Here is a 25,146-nt window from a genome sequence, read left to right as displayed (position 1 = left end):
CGGAGCTACAGTTGTAGTTTTGTATCTTTGTATCTAGAAGTTGAACCCAGCTCAACTTCAATTTGTAGCTTTGTATCTTTGTATCTTTTGTAGCAGCTACAAACGTTGGATGTTGCTTTGTATCTTCATGTCGCTGGCTTCCATTGAAAATGAATGGTAGACTGTATCTTTGTATCTGCCCGTGTGAATGCAGCATAAATTGCACTTTATTGGTACATAAACCAATAGTGACGTTTCAAGCTATATAAGGCTGTTCTTCAGACTTAATAACACAGCAATAACATTGGGCCATTATTTTTATCACTTATAAAAGCGTGCAAAATTCCCTTACAGCTAAAGAGGTGGTGAGCTTCTACATGTTGTATCTGTGTTGATCTTAATGCTACAATCAACAGTTCCAAGCAAATTAGCAAAGTTGATTTAGCTGATTATGTTATCACAAGCAACTGTGTACAAATTGATATTAGAACTACTGTTTGGTTTAGCAACATGAAAGCCTTGTCTTAAGTGCTAATAAAGCCTTGTGTTCTGTCAAACAGTCTTTCTTGAAGAATGAAAGTAGTATTTTGAAGCAATGGTTTGGAAAGCGTTCCCAAAGGAGTGGGAAAAGTTAGAATCGAGACAAAATATTTGTTCTGCCCTGTTTCCCCAAACATTTTTCCTGAGGGACTGAGGCATAAATAACTTACTGAACTGCATTATTGGCATTTATGACACAGTAATGTAACTGATGCTTTCAAGTCAATCTATTTTCCCACAAACATTGTGTTCTCTCTTTTTATTTCTTGTTGGTAGATTGGAGAACCCTCCAGGGGATAACGCACAGAGCCAGACCAGACAATCTTTCAACAAGTGAGCCTTTGAAAATACATATAAAACATATTTTTGCTGTTGGGCGGAAAACTTGTATGTCCAAAACCTTTACTTTTCAGGAAATGGAAAAAAGAACCTGTGTTACAGTAGCTCCAGTGTATTTTCATTGGTTAAATATTTACCAATCCCACAGACCAGGCTAAACCACTTTCAACCTGGTATCCCTATTTGGGGCATGTCATTACAGGCAAACTCTTTAAAGTGGTTAAAGGATGACCAATAGCATTAATTTAACGTCTGCAGGGATCTTTTGGGGTGATGTGACAGTATTAGGACAGTATTATGGATCTGTCTTACAGCACATTTTATGTTATTATTTCTAGGGAGTGCTTCCTTCTGTGCATCTATGTTTTTGTGCATTCTAGGCATTTACTGTAGATGCCTAGAATCCTTAATGTGCAATCAGTGCAACCGAAAAAAATGTATTCTGAATAGAATAAATACATTAAATGCCCAGATCACCATCGTTAGAGCAGACATAAGTAAGGAATCATAGTCACTGTACAGAGACAAATACATTTTCCTTTATTCCTAGATGGGCCACACGTGATAGAAACACTACTGCTGATAAGCACCATGTTCAGTCTCTTTTGTTTGTAATCTTCTCATCTCTTTGTTCTTCTTGAACCTGTGTCTAAGCAGAGCGGTGTGTACAGTGTTCAGCACGTGGCTCTCAGAGTATCCTGAAGACTTCCATGCACTTGGGGAGCCTTCTCGCCTGCTGCGACTTGCTCCCCTCCTGCCCAAGGACTCCTCTTCAGGGGCTGACCTCTGTGCTCGCCTCCTCAGGATAGCCGAGGAGCTCAGTGAGAAGGCCCTGCTCTCAGAGTCACATAGGGGTATTACATCTTTATTCTTTGTTGTTTATTTACTTTTTCAGGCTGTATCAATAATATGAGAATCAACTTATTTGTAAGGAGGAAAAAATACACAATACAATAAATTAAGATAGGATGCAAAACCAAAATACGAGAAGAAATACTAACCAAAGTTGCAGTTACAAAATAAAAGTTTTAGCTGATAAAAAAAAAAGAAAAAAACATTTACAATTGGTCAACCAAATGTGTAATTAAAGCTGATGTTATTTTTAAGAATCTGAAGCTGAAGCTATATATTCTGATTGTAGTCATTGCTTAAAAATGAAGAGGGAAGGTAGACAGGATTGTCTGCCATTGAGACATTTTATTATCCATACGTTTTTACTGAACAGCCTCTTTTCTCACAGGGCAACCGATCTCCACCAGTGCTCCTTCCAACTCCTCTACGTTTGACCCCACCAACGTCCTGGGTTTCCCCGCTGCGCTGATTGCTGAGCAGCTCACCAGGATAGAGACAGTGAGATTTACCTCTTGAACCCAAACCTCCCTGTTCTGGGGCGAACATTCGATGATAATAGAAGATCTACAAGCTCACAGCGCATTGCAACGTTATGCATTGTGAGCTTGTAGATCTGCTATTTTATAATGCAAATATAAAGGTATTTGGTGTAGAGGGAAAAAAAAGGAGTGGGCCATGGAGAGACCCCTGGGTCTAGTCAACTAAGTATATAGGTTTACTTTAATGGTTAACGCTGAAGATGTGTATTCATGAATCATTCAACACCATTCATTGTTCATTACGTCAGTGGTTCTCAAAGTGTGGTCCGGGGACCCCCAGGGGTCCTTGAGGGGGTTCCAGGGGGGTAGATATTATAGCATTAAAACATATACAACCATATAGCCTATACATTGGCTATTTGAAAATAGACGATCTACAAGCTCACAACACATAATATTCAGATGAGGGTCCGTGGCCAATTACATATTCATTTGGGGGTTCTTGACATGAAAAAGTTTGAGAACCACTGCCTTACATAACTGATGCTAAGATGATTTGATATGTGCTGTGGTAAATTAGGTTAATGCTTTTTTCTCCCTCTCAGGAACTGTTTGTGCGGTTGGTCCCGTATCACTGTCTCGGCTCCCTTTGGTCTCAGAGGGATAAGAAAGGCAGGGAGGGGGTTTGTTGGTCTGTCCGGGCCACCATACGTCAGTTCAACAAGTTAGCCAACGCAGTTCTAGCGTCCTGCCTTTGGCCCACGAGCCTACGTAGCCAGCAGAGAGCACGGCTGCTGGAGAAATGGATCGGTGTGGCAGAGGTCAGTAACTCGTACTTCTCGAAGGTCATAGTTCAAAATGTACCGGATGTGTTGTAAATAATCCTTAAGGTTATCCTGTATTGTTATCTTGCACCTCTAAGTGGTGGGATGATAATAGAGTATAAGGTTTTATTTTTGTGCAAAACCCAATTGTCATGGAATTTACAGTATATCAATCCGATTCCCCCTCATGTCATGTTTATGGTGAATGTGTAACATTAAGGTTCATATCAGCTTTCAAATGTAGATAAGCTTTATTTCACTAATGAAAATGTAGGCAAACCGAGTTAATCTGGTTTACCTACCACTAGATCTCAGACCCGCTAATAGGATTTACTGTACAAAACACCCTAGCACTTGTACTTAAGAATATTTTAACCCTGCAACAAGCAGATCTCTTAGGCTTAAAACCTTGTCGCATGACCACCCCAACCAACAAAGCATATGACAAATTACGTATTTCCAAATGAACCCCCCCCCCCCACACACACACACACACATTTTCATTTTTAACAAGCGACGTGGCCTCAAGATTAAGTATAAATGAACCTTTACTTGCAAATGGGCAGGCTAACTTCCTCTCTTTCTCTGGGTGAGAAATCAAGCTACCCTTGAACGACGTAGCACAGTGTTTTATGTGGCATAGTTTGTTTATCACCAAAATACTGTCCCAAGCTCACCCTGTTCCTTATAGGAGGAGCCTCTTGTAGCGTATGCATTATTCAGCGTATCAGACAGCGAAACTCAATACTATACAAAGGCCTGCACACAGGTGTTCTGTTACTGTGTGTGTGTGTGTGTGTGTGTGTGTGTGTGTGTGTGTGTGTGTGTGTGTGTGTGTGTGTGTGTGTGTGTGTGTGTGTGTGTGTGTGTGTGTGTGTGTGGTGTGTGTGGTGTGTGTGTGTGTGTGTGTGTGTGTGTGTGTGTGTGTGTGCGCATACACAGGTGAGACGCGCACATGAAACTCACATGCTTGCATGCATGTGTGTTTACTTGCTATGCATGTACTGTATTGTAAAGTGTACGCTTGTGGTTTCAACAGGAGTGCAGAGCCAGGAAGAACTTCTCGTCCCTGTATGCCATTGTGTCCGCTCTGCAGAGTAATCCCATACACAGGCTGCGCAGGACTTGGCAGGAGACTGACAGGTGTGTGCATGCTGCAGCCATTCTCAACCTGTGGGCCGGGAGGATAGTGCAAGTGGGCCCCTAATGATGGGCAAAACCCTTAAGATTTTTATGATAATATAACATTAAGATTTAAAACATTATGTTAATAAAAATCATGGTCTTTTTTTTCTACTTTAAAAGCTTGAAAATGTTGTATTCATTGTGACATTGTTAAATAGGAACTTACTGTAAAGTAGACTATTAAGTTGCCGTGTTAAGTGGTCAGATGGGTGGGCCGTAAATGCTTTCAAGATTTTCATGTGGACCCTGATCCAGAAAGGGATGAGAACCATTGTCCTTGTGCATGCTGCATTATCATGTGCTGGCATCTCACTTTGGCTCACATTTAAACATCGTTTGACACATTATTTGCCGATGACATGCACCCGCCGTTCAGTACATGTCTTACATTTGTATGTGAGTAGAGACTATGCAAGCACCCCAAATAACGATGTGCAATATTTTGTGGGAATAATAGAGTAATATTTTCCACCACCTGATTCCTGACAGGGAAACGGTGAGACGATACGAGGAGCTGTCAGACATATTCTCGGAGAAGGACAACTACGCACAAAGCAGAGAACTACTGAAGGAGGTGAGTTGCCATGGAGACGTTCAATGAGACATCAGGGAACAGCATCCCATAATAATTCACATGAGAATTCACGTGGTTTCCATACTAACATAATAAGTCATTTCTACTAATACAGACTGTGTGGACTGGGTTCTGCATGGTCTGTGTTGCTGGTTAAAATACTAACCCAACATGCTCTGTGTTGAAAGTGAATCACAATGACTATCAATGTTGACCTTGAGCTAGATGTTGAACTCTGAATTGCTCAGTTATCAATAGCTACAAAATGGTGACTGTGCTCCAAGTGTGTATTATTGTTAGTGTGAAGCAGAGCATTGTAGCAAGTATTTTCATGTTGAAATTGGGTTAAACTTTATCGAGTGCACGCGGTTGCGGCTGCACAAAACAGGCGGCCGTGCACAACCACCATTTATCGGTAGTTACGTTCGGTGTGCCCGTACCCTAAGCCAGTTAAAAGTGCATTGCAATATTCCAGACGATTAAAGATAAAAGCATGAACCAACTTCTCTGCCTCCTGCTAAGTTACAAATGGCCTTACTGTGGTTTCTGAGAAGGCATTTTAAAATTGGTGTTCTACTATTGAATGGTCATCCCAACTGGCAGCTCAAGTTTGAATAGCCATATAATAACCACTAAGTGTCAGTACTATAGTAGATATGATGGATAAAATGTATGGTAGATACATGGATTTACATTATCCAAATTCAAATTGAATAACCCAAATCCTCAAGTCAATACTGCAATGTTCAGTTGTGAAGTGCCTAGTCTAAATCTAGCTGTGTATGATCACCTTTATTCTGTCAACACTGGCGCTCTAGTTTGTATGACATCCATCTCGACTTCTGTATTTAGGGTACATTGTGAGAGAGAGAGCTGGAGAAATTGGCAGGATTAGCTATGTTTTGACTCTCTGTAATGCTGCAGCACAGGCATCAATACCTTTGCATTAGCTGTATTTTTCTCCATAGACCCTCTGGGGAATTCATCTATTCTAAACACATGCCCAGGGCTTTCATTTGGAAAACTTTCGTTGGTGCTTTGAAGTCTGAAAGACATCATTACCTTCTGTAGGGACTTTGATTTTCCAAAGAACAAGCCGCTTCCCTCAATCTTTCAGTTTGTCTGTTAAAGGTTACAAATTCTACCATCTGGATTCTGAGATGAATACTAGCTCTTTGTTCTTTGACAAAATCTTTGCAGCAATAGTTCACTTTTTGTTTTTGTTTTTGTTATATTGCTTAGTATCTTGACCAAATGTAATGTCTCATTTTTCAGGAGGGTTCGTCGAAGTTTGCTAACCTGGATAGTACTAGGATGAACAACAGACGTCATACGGTGAGTGGTGTGTGTGAATAAGCCCTGGGTCAAATAACAAAGCATGATGACTATGAACTCTCTGACTGTGTAGGGCAGGCCCTTTTAGGTGTCTGTGGGAAACCCTGTAGCCGGCTTTGTGGCTGATACAATACTACATTTTTGCCCACAGTCAAGTGCCCAAGGCACAGTGCCCTACCTTGGAATCTTCCTCACAGACCTCACCATGCTCGACACGGCAGTCAAAGACAGGCTAGAAGTGAGTTCCTCTTATTTGTCTATCAAGTCATAGAGCCAATGGCCATTACTTAACTGATTATGCAAGTGACCATCAAGTTGCAATGACACATCCTGTCCCTCCCTTTTCCAGAACGGCTACATCAACTTTGACAAAAGGAGGCGGGTAAGTGTTGCAGTGGTCCTTGACCCTGGTTCTCAGGGCCAAGAGCCGGATCTGATGTGTTTTTGATTTATATAAAATATTAAGTGCCTATAATCCCTAAAAAAAAAAGAAAAAAACCTGTGAGATAATATTTAATCACAAAACACTGGTGCTTTGTTGGTTCTGAAAGCTAAGGTGATTCTGGTAACATGTGTTGCAATGGTTTTTAACCCTACTTGGTCAGTTTGAAGGGTCAAAAGTTGATTCTTACTGTATCACCATCTGTTGCACTTGTAATACTTCAAAACAGAGAGGCACTCTGCACTGGTGTTTGTGTCCTGGGAGGTATTAAGCAACTTAAGTGATACTGGTGGTAAGGTGATACGCTGTTATGAGGCTTACGGCGATACTGTTCTTTGTTGACAGGAATTTGAGGTATTAGCTCAAATACGGCTCCTTCAGTCTTCCTGTAAAAACTGTGTTTTCAACTCCGATGCGGCCTTTGTTCACTGGTATCAAAGTGTACCTGTGTTAACAGAGGAGGAGAGGTAAATGACAGATTTTTCAGCACAGGTATAATAACATTTCTTTCAAACATATTAATGATCCTATTGAGACTGACTGATATGTTGGATGATGTCTATTGCAGTTACAGACTGTCCAATGAAATTGAAATGAGTGAGCCTAGCCCTAGAGGCCTGAACCCAACAGTGATTATTACACAATGCCCAGAGTAAGTATACTGTATATGAACAAACAGTACATTGAGCTAAATAATCTTCCATTTACATTCAAAATACATATCTAAAATCAGTCGTTTATGTGTTCATAATGTGACTTAAGGGTCGTCCACACCAAGAACGATAACCATAAAGATAACTTTAAATATTTTGTTTAAAAATTGTCTAAACTCAAGTGGATGACAGAGTCCACACCACAGTTATAACGATGACAGTGAGGAATGATATCGTTGGGATTACTTTCAGAATGATTTGATGAATGATAGAAACACTGACAGCCAATCAAAATCCATCAGAATTTACAGGGTGTCATTAACACAGCACTAATACTTGACCAACTCAGTGACCTTGCGGTTAGAGTGTCCGCCCTGAGATTGTGAGGTTGAGGTTGGGGTTCGATCCCTGGCCGGGTCATACCAAAGACTCCAAAATAGGACCCAATGCCTCCCTGCTTGGCACTCAGAATCAAGGGTTGGATTGGGGTCCCTGCGATATACTAGCGTTATGTCCAGGGCGTGTACTCGTAATCAAGCTGGCCCACACTACAGATACAGGATATGGGCCTCATGGCCCAGCAAGGCTTACAACTACTTACTTAATGTTCGACAAGTTTACAAAATATTACTGTTCTTCAGTGTGGATGCTCACATCATTATTGTGAAGTTATCTTTGTAGTTATTGTTCTTGGTGTTGACAGCCCTTCAATGTATTGATGTGATTCTATGTGTGTGGACAGTTTGAGCACTTCGCGGACAAGCCTCACTTGTGACAGTGATAGCCTCTTTGACTTCCCCTCCCCTGTCAACAACCTACTTTCCAAACTTGCTAGGGTAAGTGTAATAGCAAAAGTGATCTAATATTAATAATCCATTTTGTACGGACCTCAGTTAAATAGTTCTATTTGCGTTTACTTGCTAGCTGTAGCAGATGCGTGAATCTAGCACATCAGGACAACTCGGATGATGAGAAATACACTAATTTGAGTTTCAAATGCATGATTCTTGCTTTTTTATGTTGACGGAACATGAAAAGGAATTGCAAATATTACTTGACCCAGATCTGCACTGATACAAAGACGTACACAGGAGACGTTTAGGGGGGAAAAAAACATGTTTTGTAACATCTATTTGCTTGCACCCACATCTGTGCAACAGCCTCACATGATAATGTCTTCTCATACCAGAAAGCATTCATGTCCTCAAATAGCCTCCTTAATATTATTTGTTTGTTTGTTCATTCCAGCATATGAAGTCTCCCTCTGTGTCCTGTCTGGATGTTGATTCCTCCCCTCCAACCAATGACACCCCTCCTGTCAAATTGACTCCATCCACACCCGTCAAATCACACCGTCGATCCGTCTCCTGTGGCAACAATCCCTCCTATAACACCCATGGGTCAGGGCCAGATATGCGAATCATCAGGATACGGATGGACTTGCAAGATGGCAACTTGTATCGCAGCATACTGGTAATAAACCAGGATCATTTGAGTTTTATTCTCTTGAAATAATAATGTTTTCTCTACAAGGAACAATGAAAGTAGAAAATGTTTTATTCAAAAGTTATCCACACTCATGTACTCAAGCCTTTTAATCGTGTCTGCATTCATCCCATAATGATGGACATAATGATGGACATAAAATCCCCGGGATAAAATGTACCCAGGATATCATTAGTGCTAGTCAAGCTGTCCGGTGTCATTCATTCTCTTCTATTTCCTCAGGTGACAAGCAATGACAAGACCCCCACTGTGATCAGTTCTGCCTTAGAAAAGCACAATCAGGACCCCAAAGAGTCATCCAGATATGAGCTAATCCAACTTCTGCCTGATGGAAAAGGTGCTGACGTTACCCAAAGCAATAGAATAAGATCATTTTAGTTGCTAGAATGAATTATACATTTTAGAATACAGATGGTATTTTCATCACAGCATTTGGTTAACTTGAATACTGTGTTTATTGTTTCTTTGGCTGTAGAGTTGGCCATCCCCGCCACAGGAAATGTCTTCTATGCCATGACCTCATCAAGTGTTGACTTCCTGTTGAGGAGGCAAGGCGGGAACACCCCACTTGGCTTACAGCCAATCAGCACAGAGACCAGCGCCACTTTCCCGCGAATCAAGGCCAAGGGAAGGAGACTGGTCAGAACTCTATTTTAACAACAATTTATCCCCAACATCAACCAACTCATTGTTCTCAAGGGTCTTGAGACGGACAGACAAGCCTTTCAGAAACATGGCCTCGAGTCCCTCAACCCTGCAAAATCCAAATGATCTATGCCTTCCTCCCCAAAGGGAACGCTTCCCACATTCCCTCTGAGCTTGTTCTACCAAAATGAGCACACAGGATGTGTTTCAACTTGTTTCATGAGCAGCTCCATAACAGGTACTTTTAAAGACATTTTCAACAAAGCAAGGACATATTTTGCTTGTCCTCTCTTTCAGGTGACAGTGCACAATAAGAATCTAGAGGAGGAGCAATGGAAGCCTAACTGATATAGCATTTGGTGCTGACTCATACATCGGCATGTTTTCCATTCTAACGCAATAGATATTAATTGTCCTATTTACCAACAGCACTTAATTCTTGTGGTGTTTAGGTACCTCAACCTCAACTGTGAGTGATATTACTTTTGGAAAAAGAGAAGTTAAATAGTGAAATTATGTGCATTTATGTGCAGTTTGAGACCTCAGTGTAGTCCAAGTAAACCAGAATTGTGACCAAAAATCACATTTCATTTTTCATGTCATTGACCCGACGAATTATGAATTACAGAATTATGCAAGGGGTGACAAAGCTGGCCTCACCATATGGCATGCATCTGAATGAGGATGACATGGATTGGCAAAGCTACATTACATCATCCTATAGCAAAACCCTGAAGTTTGTCTTAATAGGTTGTATGAGAAATCTAAATGTTTTGTGTATTTTTATATATACGTATGTATTATGTCTATATAATGTCAAGATTGTGTTTACACTGACAAGGAGCTATCAACCCATGTGTCTGAATTCGAAAGGAACCAATTGTGTGTGAATCATGCATTAGAGGTAAGAATTGTCAGTAATCTCACATTTTGATTTGATTTTGATTCACGATTCGATTTCAAATCAATTCTTGATTTAACACAATTTGCTCATCGATTTGATAGTTAGGTGGCTATTTTGAATTAGCCTCCTCTATTTGATTGCAGTAAATTGTATGCCTGCAAAAAAATATTATTTCAGAGAGGTCCAGATATGTCTATAACCATGAATGTTTTAGCTATGTACAGTGTCACATAAAATAATCATTCCAGCAGAAACTTAAAGACAAAGAGCACTTTCAAAGCTTGTCACGTTGCTTAACTGTACACTTGAAATGCACCATAACAGAAGTAACACATGAACTAAAACCTCCCAGATAAAACAAAGAACATACAGAACTACTATTGTGTGCCTATTGAACAGATAGAACATTCTACCATTAGATCCTAATGCTAAACCTTACGACACAACATAAGCTAATATTTAGATTTTCTAAGTAGTGGTTCCTCTGAAGGTGCATTTGTTCTGTCTGAATCTATGTTCTCAAATTCCCCCTCATTAACCTGTGTGAGCTATTGGACTTAATTCTGAACTCTTTCCTTGATGCAGAAAGGTAATTGGGTGCCTCAGGTTAGCACTGCTGCCTCACAGCAAGATAGTTCTGGGTTCAAATCCGACTGGGGCCTTTCTGTGTGGAGTTTGCGTGTTCTCCTCATGTTCATGCGGGGTGTCAACTGGTTCACCCAGTTCCCTCTCACACCAAAAGACAAGCATGTTAGAATAGGGACATAATTCTGCCTTAGTGCTGGTCCTTGTGCACTACTCAGTGGCTTCTCTTAGTAGTTAGAATGTGTTAAATGGAATTATTTGTTTCCCCACAGAGTTATACTTAATAACTCTCAGTGGGGAAAAGTTATTAGGTTATTGCCGTCGTGCAGAAACCTCTTATCTCCACATTTTAACTTTTTGTTTTTTCATAAATTAATGCCATACTTGTCATACTAGTGTCACACAAAGGTAGCTTGTATATCTGCTATTTTTAGATTTGAACCCTGAAAAGTAACAATTTTGGATATATGAGGTTTCCACCCGACAGCGACAAAGTATAACCTAAATTAATATCCTCATCTGGATAGACACTGAGTACAGAGGCTCAATTTCATGCTGGTTCTTGAGTTAGCATAAAATGCCATGTAAATATTTCAGTTCGAACAAAGACCTCTACACACACAGGCCTTTGAGGGGTGGATTTGGTGGAAATAAGTCTTAACATGGATGAACTCCAGTGACCTCTGGCGCCGTCATACCACCCCGCTGGTGAAGGCTCCTTAGAGGCTGAGGCTTGGGCATGGTATGGCCAGGGAGAGGATTCTGGGCTACTTAGATGTACTGTAGCACACTGCAATTACCAGCATGCTACAGATTGTTTCAGTGCCTTTCTATACAGGGTGCTCGTTGGAATGTATACAGTATACAGTATGTGGATGCGCAATGTAAGAAATGTGGGTCACCTACAGTGCTGTATCTGCTGACTTCAAAGCTATCAATGCACTACATACATAACATCCTATTTTTGTGGTAATAAATGTACTTTTGTATTAGTCCCAGTGCTGCTGATTGATATTTCCATTTACAGTAAATGCCTAAATAATGTGCCCAATAGAGGCTATTTTTGCTGCAACTGAATATTTGTATTTGAATATTTATTTTAAGATTTCAAGCTAGCTTTAACATCTGATACTCATAATACATTTATTTGGATGAAGCAGTTAAATGTAAATGAACATGCAAATAATGTGCTATTATGCACAAACTTTATTAAATTTTAAAGACAACCAGCATCTTAATTTTTGACAGTGGTATTAAAGTCATTACGAATCTGCATAATGAACAACTGAATGAACATAATGAATGCAAGTCTAAAAGCCTGTAAAGCCTAACACACTCACTATGATTCAGAGTTTGCCTTTGAATATGCAATGAATACTATCCGTTTGTATTTTAACATTATTGTTCTGGTATTCCGCAGTACCAGTTCCTTTAAAGCAATGCATACATGTACCTCGGAAGAATAACAATATTTAATGAGGACACATCTCACCAACCAGTTCAGGAATGAGGAAAGAGTTGCGAAAGAGTTTGCAACGGTGCTTATGAAGACAAAACAAAAAACCTACGTATGTATCCTATGCATCTTATTTTAACATTTTCAACGCTACCTACAAACTCTTGTAGGACTACAGTACCTTTAGAAGGTACTATAGATAATAATCAGCCTCTGGAAGTCGCACTACACCTTCCCCCTTCTACATCACAACATCTCTTCCTTTTACTGTAACTCTAGTAAGGCTACAGTATGCCCTAAAGGTGCCACAGGTCAGTGGTTCCCAACATTTTTGACTGGAATCAAATGAAATAATTCAGATTTTCATTTTTTGGGGGCTCATTCAGAAAAGCATCTGCCGACCCCTCCAAATGATTTGGTGACCCCCTGGTTGAGAACCACTGCGAGATAACATTCAGCCACTAGATGTCACGCAACCTCCCCCCCTCGAGGCTCACACCCTCTCAAGTGGTTTCCAGTTCATTGCACAAGCTGCATATTTCATGATCCAGAGGTGTGAGCCCAGTCATCATGTCAAGCCGCCCTTAAAACCCACATCGTCAGACTTGCCTTTCTCACCTAATCCCATTTCTGTTGTTTTCACCTATTTTTAAACTGTTGTTGTTCTTTTATAGACCCTATTTCTTATAATTTGTGCTTTAACAACGTTATTTGTTTTGTTTCGTAAAGCATCTGATTATCTTGAAAAGCGCTCTATAAGTTTGATGTATTATTATTATTATTATTATTATTAAAGGAGGAGTTCACCCAAAAAATGATTTATTTTCTACAAATTACACACCCCATGAAGCCTTGATTTCATGGATTTATTTTTGTTTTTGTGGCATTCCTAAGACAATAATTTGATTACGTGTGTATTTCCGGTAGGAGACACAAATAATCTACTTTGTGTCTCCTACCGGATACATTAGCAGGTAGGATGAATCATTAGCAGGTAGCGGGAATCAAATTATTAGCTTAGGAATGCGACAAAAACAAAAAAGAATCCATGGATTCAAGGCTTCATAGGGTGTGCAATTGATAGAAAATAAGTCATTTTTTGGGTGAACTACTCCTTTAAGTGATGAATCTTTCGTGTTACAGGTATGAATATATTATACCATGGATTTTCAACTGGTGGTACGTGGACCACTGGTGGTCCGTGAAGGTATCGCATGTGCCATCCCTGACCATGCATTTAGTAATGTATTTGTATTTTATTTTATTTTATTTTATTTTATCGACCACTAGTTACAGTGCAGTAAATTACCTGGTGACGTACTGTATATCACGCGTCAATGTTGTCTGTTACTGGGAAGTCGGATGTCAAGAACTGTCAACCACAGAAATGGGAGTTAGAATCTCAAGGGAAACTGTAGCGGATTGCCTGGTTGAGTCACCATTATTAGGAAATGTGCCCATAATCAATCGCATGTGTCTGCTCGCTCATACATAAGTTGCAATGAATCAGTTAACATGAGTTTAACATAGAAGGTTAAGGGAACCGAATAAGGGCAACCATGGGAAAGGAATAGATCAGTGGTTCTCAATCTTTTTTTTTAGCTCTGGACCACTAGCATATCTCAGTTATATAATAACTGTTACGGGCTTGATTTAATTCACCTCGAATTAACAAATTAAATTAACAGTCATTATTTAATTTCAAGCTTTTCCCCCCACACCATGCCCATATCCCCCCTCCCAACACAACAGCTAGTGGTCCCCAGGTTGATTCTCAGTCAGGGTGGTGGTCCCTGGTTCATAATCAGTTGAAAACCACTGTATTATACCATCAACAAAACGTCTAGACGCAGTGGTAAAGTCCCAGCCCACCACCACGGAGGATGTGGGTTCAAATCCACCGAGGTGCATCCGGCTTTGTCGAGCGTCTACACTAACACAATTGGCCCGTGTTTGGGGGAGGGAAGCTGGGAGGGGAGGGTGATATTGGTCATTGCACATAGTCCTACGAGCTAGGAGCGGCACCTATCACCGGGGAGTGTTGGGAGGAGTAGGACGAAGGGTTTACATACTAGATGCTCCTCACTGGCAGGAGAGTCAGTAGGATACGACTAAATTGATGAGAAAAAAACGGTAAAAAAGAATTGGCAACTCTAAATTTTGTTTAAAAAAAAGAGCAAACGTCTTACATTGATAAACACATCATTCATTTTGGACCCGTTAAATATTCTTAAATTCACATTCACAATCATAAATTAATATTATTATTTTTATTTATTTTTTGGGGGGGGGGCACCTTTCTAAAAGCTCTGTTGAATGTATTGTTTTTTTATATATATTTTTTCCTTTCTTTTATATGTATTATTTGTAGTCATAAAAATGTTATCGATATCACATTTAAATTTCAACAACCACATGTATAAAAGAATTAACACTCATTTGAGAGTTTATCTTAAAGACACAGAAGGCCTGACAAGATTCCATCCTTATCATGTCCCACCAGCCGCTTAATCAAACCCAGTTGAGTACCTGACATAATATCCACCAGGGTCCAGTGTGGCGTCACACTTGCTCGTCTCTCCCCCACACATTTCACACTCGAGCGCAGCCGTGCGGTAGGCCTTCCACACCACCGGGTCCTGTAAACACACCGTGCCTCCCCCTCGCTTCTCCTCTGCCTGGTTGCGGTTTATGTCCCCCACGCATACCCAACCCCCGGCACCGGAACTTCCAGTCCCCAAGCCAGCTGGCCCTGTGCTCACTGCCCACTTGGAGTGATCCTGGGAGGCCGTGAAGGTAAAGCTCTGCCCCGGAGAGAGGCGCTTGATGTCCAGGACTTTCCAGCCTCGGGAGCAGTCAGACGGGAGGATGCCCACGGAGCGCACCCAGAACTGGACTAGTAGGTCAGACTGGAGGGTAGGGGCAACCCAGGAGTGGTACAGGTCTGATGGAGCATAAGAGGGTGTAGGAAGGAATACAACAGGAGTGAAGTTTGTATCTGACTTTTCTATTGTTTTATCATACTGGCTTATGCTTGTGGTTGTTTCATGGTCTGTGAAGCCACCGTGTTTTCAAAAACAACCAAAGCTTATTATAAAGCTGTTAACCACTTAGCCCTAATACCTCCTGTCCCCCAGGGGTCTATACTTTTGTTCCCTCTACACCAAATATTTTCGCCAAAAATAGTCGATATACAAACGCACAGCGCAACGCTTGATTGTAGATTGGCTATTTTTGTTGAATGTTTGCCTATTTTCTCTGAATGTTAACCTATTATAACACGCCCAGAATAAGGATTCTAGGATTAACCCATAGTTATAATCAATGTCACACAAAATAGTGTGTGTAACAACAAACATACAAAACACAAAGGGTAATTGTTGGTACCTTCAGGGAAAAATGTTTCAATGTCGCCTATGGCTTTACCATTGTCAAAGGATGCTCCTTTTGCAAAGTTGATGAAGTTGGTGCCGTGCAATGAGGTCAGAGTTACACTGCGATTGGAGACAGGTTTGACATGTGGAAAGGTGTGATTGGTCACTTGTTTCTTCTTACAAACGGCAGCCAAAGCAGGCACCATGGATGCCAAGGATTCAGGGACATCACAGTCATAGACATGAGGCTGATTGATCTGCAGCTGCTCACCTGAAATAGGCAACATTTCAAACTTTACTCCCCATTCTAACATCAATCATACAGTAGTTCAGAGCCAGACCTGCTTTATTCAGCAAGGAAATGCATAGGACGTGGCCTTAGTGACACTGGTGCAGAAAAGATCAACACATTACATTCTTACAAATATTGTCCAATAAATAGGCTGTTAATATGACCAGCAAGTTGGTTCTATGCCAAAAGTGATCAGTCAGCCAATTACTCTGTCTAATCGTTCTTGTTCAATAGTATGCATATATTGAAGTGTAGGTATGTAGTTTGTTACTGTGATACTATGCTCCTATGGTGAATAGAGCAGCTGCACACTGGTTAGAATCTATAAAGGCCCTGACATACCAAGCTGCCATTTAACTCATTCACTGCCAGAATTATTTCTGGCCTGTTTGAACACCGCCAAGATTTTTCATTGAAAAAAAAAGTACTCAGGAGCCGAGATACAGAATTTTTAAGTTTTAAGTCAACAAGGAAGTGGATGGGAGTCTATATCTTCGAAAAATCATATCTCCTTGGTCTTTGGGTCAAAAAAAAAAAAAAAAATCTAAAAAAAAAAAAAAAAAAAAAAAATATATTTTTTATTTTTTATTTTTTTTTAAAAAGTCGTTTTAGTCGTTCTTGGCAGGCATGGCTTATGGACAGAAGTCGTTTTAGTCGTTCTAGGCAGTATATGAGTTAATAACAAACACCAACTATGGCGACAGTTGATCAGATCTCTTCGCGTCGTTTCACACCTGTGGTAAAGTATTGCTGGAACATACTGCTCAGACAACAGCTGAGCGTCACCTGATGGAACAGTTTTTCATCTGTTAATTACATTCTATTGGAACACAGTTTTTTTTTTCCATTTTCTGAAAAGTAACGGTTTTGGACATACAAGGTTTTCACGCGGCAGCGACGATGTGCTCGTTGTGAGTCACATGGACTAGATGAGTCTGTGGCTGAATGCAGAATGCACCTCATTTCCACTAGCTTATCCATAGAGAGGATAGGACGTCTCTATGGTTACATACTTCCATCCAATTACATTACACCATAGCATTGCTATGGCAACGGTACTAACTGCTGGGTCTGCCAGTGAATTGAACTGGCGGTTCTGTCACAAGGTTAATGACATCAGTGTATGCAAATCATTCTTGGTTCAGGATCAGGGATGTTGGCACATGACTGGATTATTAAGTGTTATCTAACAACGACACAACTCGGATTCATTCTAAAAGGGAGAAAGACATTCTTTTTGACATATTGATCACATTATCGTGACAAAATGATTGCTGTATTAACCACTGAACTTGTAGATCTGTTATTTTAGAAAATGCTTTACATTTCTTTTATGTTTCACCTATAAGCACATGGCCACAATAGGGACACCCGGTTGAAAGTTATTAACAAAAAATATAGGTTTAAGATATCCAAAAAAATAACTGAATTTATGCAAAGCTAATGGCAATGCAATCACTTTTGCATACAAAATGACAGTTTAGGATATAATGATTGTATTTTGTACTATTGAGGAAATACTGATTCAATACCTTCAATGAATTAAATAAGAGATTCCAATGTTTTATACTTGAAAACACCACAGGTAACATCATCAGCTCATAACGAACTTTACTAGCCAGCAGGTCCTCCTCTTTACAACTCTTTTATTCATCGAATCCCAATCTTACCGATGGTCTGAAAGCGTTCCAGCGGGTAGGTGACGCAAATGAAGTTTTGTCCATTGTTCATGCCAGTGCTGGGGTAAGAGTAGTGTCCTTGTTGTCGCACCGGGGGGAAACCCGGCGTGCTGTGGACCAACCAGAACCCTTGATTCTTATCCAACAGGACAACCCCTGGGAAGGAAAGCATTGAAAGTTTGGTTTGAGAACAGTCCCTGGACTTCAGTGTTGGCCATGTCCAATATTCTTTGGATAAAAGAGCATCAAATTGCTGCCTCGCAGTCTTCAGTGTAATACTGTTAAGAAGTGAAGTAGGGCCCTCGCACTAGTTTCTATTTACTACACACAGTGGGCCGTTACCTGCCATCTCCATTGGTTCATATGTACAGCAGCTTTGCCAGCACAGATGAGAGACAGTGGCTGCTGGCCGTGAATATTGTAATCTACAATATACAGTAAAGTTCAACTTGCCTGTATATCTGTGGTGGGCACAGATATGCCCACTGGACATTTGTGAAACATTGTCAGTGCGATAAACCTGGTAACGGCAGGCAAACTTGCGCACAATGCCGCATTTTCTGATTCTTGAAAGTATTGTTGTTGTTGGGGTATTTGCCAAGTACATTTGTACAGCCTGGCATGGCCAGACTAATATCACTGTGTAGATATTAGTCTGGAATCTCTGTGTGGAACCTGCATTTCCGAGGGGCAAATTAAAAAAATGCCTCCCATGGGGTGATTTGGAGAAAATCATAGCAGCAATGATCTTGTCCTCACCTTTAGTATGCCCCCCTTGCCTATTATAAGGCCATCTGTCACCAAGGTCCTTGGGTGGCCTCTGGTCATTGTAAAGGATGTATGCTACCTCAGTGTTCTGAAAAGAGCATACATAGTAATGTGCAAACCAAACAAAGACTCATGTGTACACATGTGTGTTTATGTGCACGCACGCATGCACGCACGCACGCATGCACGCACGCACGCACGCAAGCACACAACAAGCAGATGTGGTTGTTAACTGAAATGAGGAAGTGATGCGTTGAGGGAATCTTGTTCTTAGATTTACCAGGTGCGAGGAGAAAACAGCAGAACTGCAAGTAGATGAGTCAAACTTTTCCAGTTCCATATTTATGATCGGTGAATTAATAAGAGATACATTTATCAGAATATCACATAGAATAACAGCTTTCATTGGTTAATTTCAGTAAATGAGAAGATTTTTCACTTCTCTCTTCATATTGTTAATAGTTTGAATTCTTATAACTGAATATATTATGTTGATTGTTTTTTCTTTTTATCTTGTCTACTGTTAAATACATATCTGAATTGCACTAATTAGTATATCTAATTCCCATATTTTATTTTTATTTGATGTTGTGTAATACAATTAGACTTCATCTGGTGTTTTTACTCCTGCTCTTGAGCATTATTATTATTACATGTGAAAGACTATCAGAATGAGAGCTGTCATCTACAGTGGAAAAACAATTATTCAGAATGTTGCCCCTCCTAAATAATGTGAGCTAATTTGAATCCCATGATTAAAAGTAACTACTTGCTTGAACATGTTTCAGCGAGCTGTGACTGTCACCTGAATAATTTCTGTACTGTAATATCTGTACAATTTTCATTGAATTAAAAGTCACTTCTATCTGAGTACCTAATCTATGCTGTCTTTCCACGTCGGATGCAAAGATAGATAGGCCAATCAAGAAACAAATAATCAGACCTCTTGCTGCTGATACAGCTGTCCTACTGTCCTCCCGATGGCTCCAGAGGTGTCATTGGCTGACTGTTTCCCTGCTGTCCATCCTGAAGTTCCTCTCTCCATCAGCAGGTACCTCAGTCCATCATAGTGGGTTTGTTTGCCATGTTCTTTAGGGAGTTTGTAAGCATAGAACCTGGCGGTGGAGAGAGAGAGAATGCAGAGAATGGCAGTCATACTGATGCAGTTTTTTTTTTTCCTTTTGTACAGACTTTTAAAAATGAATGTTCTTGATGGGGATAAATAAAATATATTATATTACTCTGCTTGCTTTAACCTGCAATGGTGGGCTTTTCCACAACAGCGACAATTATATTGTGTAGTTTAAGCAGAAAAATATGTTAAATTATTTCAGTGCTCCACTGTGGTTGTCTCTTGAACTTGTTGCATTGACTTGAGCAAATCAAAAACATTCAGCACTAAGTAAGGAAGGTTCAAATAAACCTTTGCAAAATCATCAGGAGAAATACAATTTGGTCCTGATGTATTTGTATTTGTGTGGCTGGCTGGCTGGTTGTTCGGTAGGGGGGGGGGGGGGGGTAGCACCACGAGTTTACCTTGTCTAAATAGATATTCTACTATTTTACTAGACTTGATCAGAACTTTACCAATCAACAGCTTCTCCATTGTCGTTGAAACAGGTGATTGGTGAAGTGTCTCCCTCTAGCGGTTGGTACAAGATCAGCAGGACAAAGAATGGATACATCTGATGGAAGTTTAAAAACACGGGGGACAAAAATGTTAAGTCCGTTTCCTAACAACGTACAACATTTATTAAAGCTTGTGCAAAAATAGAATAGGAATATAGAATGGGAATATGCTAGAACATGTGCTGCTCTAACAGAAAGACGAAATGTAATGCGTCTGCAGAATTTGTTTTTATGCTTGTAGTAGCCTACAAAAATTAGTAGTTATTCAATTTATCACAGCTGCCATTTAAGAATCAGTAATTGCAAGTATAAATGTAAAACAAAAACCTATATATTTTCCCCCCTGGTACATAGTTCAACTGAAGGCTTCAAAAGAGACATGTAACTTATTCGTATCGTATAACAGGTAGAAATGTCTGTTGTGAAACAAACCCGTCGAGACCTACTCACCTTGGAAAGACGACTTTCTCCACATTTGATTAAAATCGAAGTCGAATGTATGGAGAGAGCGTTGGTTCCTTTTTATAACATAATCCATGAGCCATGCGAGTCGAAACTTCAACCACATCCTTGTTTTGGTCAAGTGACCGATGACGTCACACGAGTTCAGCCTACTCTTGTAGGCTCCTTTCCTCTTTACATGTTTTATCGGTTTTATCCACAGAGTTGAGGTTTTATAGCCAGGTTATATCAAACAAAATGTATTGTAACGCTGGGGTACTATTTCACAGTATTATAATCTTTGATGCGATTTGTTTTTATTTTTCATGTAGCTTCGTAAAGTATAATGCAGATTATATAAAAACAATTCCCTGCAACAGCAAACTAGTTTCAACATTATCCATTGCAGTTATGAACATTACTGATGAGATGCTTATTGGATAAAGTTCAGTAAATGGTCAAATTATCCTCTTGAGGCTATTGTTGGCATTCTGTCCTTGAGTTAGAGGGACATAAACAGGTTTCCTCTGTCCAGAATGCTTCAGAGATGGTAGTTCCACGTTTTAAGCAGTCAACTGCATTTGCACCGTGTAGCCTACAAGACAGTCTTCACAAATCCCTTAAAAATATTTGTTATTACTGCTTCCAATTAAGTTGGATGGGATTGTCTTTGCCCCATTCCATTTGTTTGTTTGTTTTTCTCTATGATAAAATAAAAAAACGTTATAAATTATGACTGGATTGCATGAAACTGTGGGAATAATCAGTAGGCTGCTCCAATTATATATTGATGAAATACATCAGAGGTGAAGGTCACTCACAATTAATGGGAAGGCCAAAACTACTTCAAAACAATGGGTTGCTCACATCCACTTTGTTGCTGGTGCTGGACACAAAGTGACAGTTCAAAAGTAAAAAGGTGTTTAGTTTACTTTAAAACACAGAGAAATGTACATGGTACAACGTTTGGGCCACAGTTGGCCTTCATCCCCTGACGAAGGCCAACTGTGGCGAAACGTTGGAACATGTCTTTGCCACCATGCCAAAAGTCATATCTCTAGTGGAAATGGCATATGTTGTGGTGGAGTTGAGGTATACACTCTACTGGGTGCCCGCTTTCTTTTTTTATATGCTATATGTTGTGTGTGATTGTCACAATGGTAATCTATAATAACACCAGCACACCACAAACATTTGACTGCAGTCTGCAGCTTGCTAGTTGCAGCTCAAAAGGAGAACCTCAGCATTAGCTGCTGATGTTTTCACATCTTGACTTGCTCTTTGTCTTTGCAGTCTTATGCACTATTTTTAACGTAACATGTTCTCCTTATTACTTTTTTTAATTAACATTCATAACCAAACTATAGGCCCATCCCATATGTAGCCTATTCACCCATGTGCAGCAGTACACCTTTTCACAAAAGTAATCTCAAAAGGTTTCCCTGCTTCTGTTTTACAACTCTGCAAATCTTTTAAGTTCTCAATTTCTCATAACTGTCAGTGTTAAATAATTGCTTGTTCTTGAAAGAGCCCTGAAGCCTTTGGTTAGTCAGTCTCTCCATCTTTCTCTCTCTCTTTCTATAGACATGTGATGATCTACAACACAATATGTCAGACACAGACCAGGTGTTCAAGCTAAACGTATCTGGAAAGATTGGACACTTGGTAAGTGGTTCAAGATCCCCAGCTTTTCTGTTGATAGAACAGTTGAAGGCATGGTGGTCTCTCTGTTACAGAATTAACCCTTATTTTCCCTTTTGTGTTATCTCGTAAAATGACCAGACACTTGGCTATTATAACAATAAAATCTCCACTATTCCTTTACCTGTTATACCACTGTAATGTTAATTGAATAACATATCATACTATCTGTTTTTTTTTGTTTAGTTATAAATACAGCTTAGTTTTTACTAGCTGTATTTATACAATAACATATTCATTTGAGGAAGTAACCCATCGCCTTCTCTCACATCAACCGCACCTGATGTGAGAGAACCGTCATCCTAGGACTTCCTCCAAAAGCAGTCTTCACAGAAACTGCACTGTCACATGGTATCCAGAGGTCCTGTCTGGTATTTGAGTTTACATTTGAGGCATTTATGTTGTATGGAGCATCTTGCAATGAGTGAAGGAAAAGGGTTTGATCAAGGTGCCTTTGATGTGGCTGTTGCAACTTATGCAAGAATCAAACATGACCAGTTGCTTTGGGATGGTCTCTATAGCCACTAGGCCGCTGTGATATTGCATGGCCTTAAAGGACAACTTTGGTTTTTTTACAACAAGGGTTATTTTATTAGTTTGTAATGATAATAATTAAAAGATGAGTGTTAAAAGAAATCGTGTATTGCTTTCTATCGTTATAGTGATTTTAGTGATTTTTAACTGGGGGGGGCAGTATGCGGGGGCATTCTGTCCATTGGTAAATAGTCATGAACGCAGTCTCCGATTTCCGTAAAACTTTGTATGCACATCCCCACTAGGCCAAGGGAGAAATGCCTCCCTACATTTTTCAAATCAGCCTCATGGTGGCGCAGTAACAGTTTTGGCCTATACCTCTTTTGGCCTATAAAAACAAAGTTGTCCTTAAGTATTGTTGGTTCTCAATTTCCCCTCTGTCCATCCTGAACTATCAGGGGAACTAGCAGCCAGGAGGTGATGCTTGGGAGATCTTATTAACTACAGCAGAATTTATGCTGCCTGCTGCGGGATCTAGTGAGCCGTTGAGTCAGCTGCTCATTTGAATGATGTCATACACCGTAAAATCATCAATGTGTACAAATGTTACATTCTCAGTCATAGTTAAAAATGGATGAATTAACGCTGAAGATTTTACTGTGTGCCAGAAAGGAGAAGTTGTATGCACATCCCAAATCTCAGCAGTTAGGGAGGAACAAACAGCTGCATGAAATGGAATTTCTGCTGGCTGATTTGTTGTTCCCAATATGTGTTTTGATCAAAACTACCTGGTCTTGCAACCTTTTAAGGATCCTTTTTATAACATAATCCATGAGCCATGCGAGTCGAAACTTCAACCACATCCTTGTTTTGGTCAAGTGACCGATGGCGTCACACAAGTTCAGCCTACTCTTGTAGGCTCCTTTCCTCTTTGCATGTTTTATCGGTTTTATCCATAGAGTTGTAATATATATAGGTTTTATCAAACCAAATGTATTATAATTTTTGATGCGATTTGTTTTTATTTTTCATGTAGCTTCGTAAAGTATAATGCAGATTATATAAAAACAATTCCCTGCAACAGCAAACTAGTTTCAGCATTATCCATTGTTGCAGTAATGAACATTACTGATGAGATGCTTATAGATAAAGTTCAGTAAATGGTCAAATTATCCTCTTGAGGCTATTGTTGGCCTTCTGTCCTTGAGTTAGAGGGACATAAACAGGTTTCCTCTGTCCAGAATGCTTCAGAGATGGTAGTTCCACGTTTTAAGCAGTCAGCTGCATCATGCACCTTGTAGCCTACAAGACAGTGTTCACAAATCCCTTAAAAATATTTGTTATTACTGCTTCCAATTAAGTTGGATGGGATTGTCTTTGCCCCATTCCATTTGTTTGTTTGTCTTTCTCTATAATGAAAAAAAAAAAACTTTATAAATTATGACTGGATTGCATGAAACTGTGGGAATAATCAGTAGGCTGCTCCAATTATACATTCAAATACATCAGAGGTGAAGGTCACAATGAATGAAAAACAGTGGGTTGCACACATCCACTTTGTTGCTGGTGCTGGACACAAACTGACAGTTCAAAAGAAAAAAGGTGTTTAGTTTACTTTAAAACAGAGAAATGTACATGGTACAACGTTTGGGCCACAGTTGGCCTTCATCCCCTGACGAAGGCCAACTGTGGCGAAACGTTGGAACATGTCTTTGCCACCATGCCAAAAGTCATATCTCCAGTGGAAATGGCATATGTTGACAACTGCATAGTTGTGGTGGAGTTGAGGTATACACTCTACTGGGTGCCCGCTTTCTTTTTTTATATGCTATATATTGTGTGTGATTGTCACCATGGTAATCTATAATAACACCAGCACACCACAAACATTTAACTGCAGTCTGCAGCTTGCTAGTTCCATCTCAAAAGGAGAACCTCAGCAGATTTGTGAAGACTGTCTTGTAGGCTACAAGGTGCATGATGCGGATGACTGCTTAAAACGTGGAACTACCATCTCTGAAGCAATCTGGACAGAGGAAACCTGTTGATGTCCCTCTAACTCAAGGACAGAAGGCCAACAATAGCCTCAAGAAAAACAGTGGGTTGCACACATCCACTTTGTTGCTGGTGCTGGACACAAAGTGACAGTTCAAAAGAAAAAAGGTGTTTAGTTTACTTTAAAACACAGAGAAATGTACATGGTACAACGTTTGGGCCACAGTCGGCCTTCATCCCCTGACGAAGGCCAACTGTGGTGAAACGTTGCACCATGTCTTTTTTCTGTGTTTTAAAGTAAGGCCAAAAGTCATATCTCTAGTGGAAATGGCATATGTTGACAACTGCATAGTCATGGTGGAGTTGAGGTATACACTCTACTGGGTGCCCGCTTTCTTTTTTTATATGCTATATATTGTGTGTGATTCAGCCATTGTCACCATGGTAATCTATAACACCAGCACACCACAAGCATTTCACGGCAGTCTGCAGCTT

At 40.1% G+C, this 25,146-nt stretch overlaps 2 protein-coding genes across 5 annotated transcripts in view; one reads left to right on the top strand and one right to left on the bottom strand.

The window, feature by feature from the left end:
• Positions 1-11,834, top strand: part of rgl2 (ral guanine nucleotide dissociation stimulator-like 2) — a 25,587-nt gene extending 13,753 nt beyond the window's left edge. For 3 of the 4 annotated variants that reach the window (XM_084049768.1, XM_084049769.1, XM_084049771.1), the window contains 15 exons: positions 796-852; positions 1,516-1,712; positions 2,099-2,208; positions 2,795-3,010; positions 4,053-4,156; positions 4,688-4,772; positions 6,048-6,110; positions 6,259-6,345; positions 6,457-6,489; positions 6,895-7,016; positions 7,118-7,201; positions 7,945-8,038; positions 8,451-8,675; positions 8,931-9,045; positions 9,184-11,834. In XM_084049768.1, the coding sequence (XP_083905894.1) occupies positions 796-852; positions 1,516-1,712; positions 2,099-2,208; positions 2,795-3,010; positions 4,053-4,156; positions 4,688-4,772; positions 6,048-6,110; positions 6,259-6,345; positions 6,457-6,489; positions 6,895-7,016; positions 7,118-7,201; positions 7,945-8,038; positions 8,451-8,675; positions 8,931-9,045; positions 9,184-9,365 (1,774 nt within the window). In that variant the 3' untranslated portion in view covers positions 9,366-11,834. The remainder of the gene's footprint in view (positions 1-795; positions 853-1,515; positions 1,713-2,098; positions 2,209-2,794; positions 3,011-4,052; positions 4,157-4,687; positions 4,773-6,047; positions 6,111-6,258; positions 6,346-6,456; positions 6,490-6,894; positions 7,017-7,117; positions 7,202-7,944; positions 8,039-8,450; positions 8,676-8,930; positions 9,046-9,183) is intronic. The other variant, XM_084049770.1, reaches the window with a different exon arrangement.
• Positions 11,835-12,030: 196 nt separating this feature from the next.
• dnase2 (deoxyribonuclease II, lysosomal) lies at positions 12,031-20,619 on the bottom strand. Its single transcript, XM_084049803.1, has 7 exons — positions 20,491-20,619; positions 19,999-20,096; positions 19,355-19,526; positions 18,403-18,499; positions 17,635-17,799; positions 15,725-15,943; positions 12,031-15,242 (listed from the first exon to the last, which is right to left on the bottom strand). The coding sequence occupies exons 2-7, from the start codon at positions 20,094-20,096 to the stop codon at positions 14,806-14,808; spliced, it is 1,188 nt and encodes a 395-aa protein (XP_083905929.1). The 5' UTR covers positions 20,491-20,619; the 3' UTR covers positions 12,031-14,805.
• Positions 20,620-25,146: the final 4,527 nt, after the last annotated feature.

This window comes from Gymnoscopelus microlampas, assembly GCF_963454915.1.
Source record: "Gymnoscopelus microlampas genome assembly, chromosome: 3".
Classification (NCBI taxonomy): Eukaryota; Metazoa; Chordata; class Actinopteri; order Myctophiformes; family Myctophidae; genus Gymnoscopelus; species Gymnoscopelus microlampas.
The sequence above is the reverse complement of the archived record's forward strand: the minus strand, read 5'-3'. Positions and strand labels throughout refer to the sequence as shown.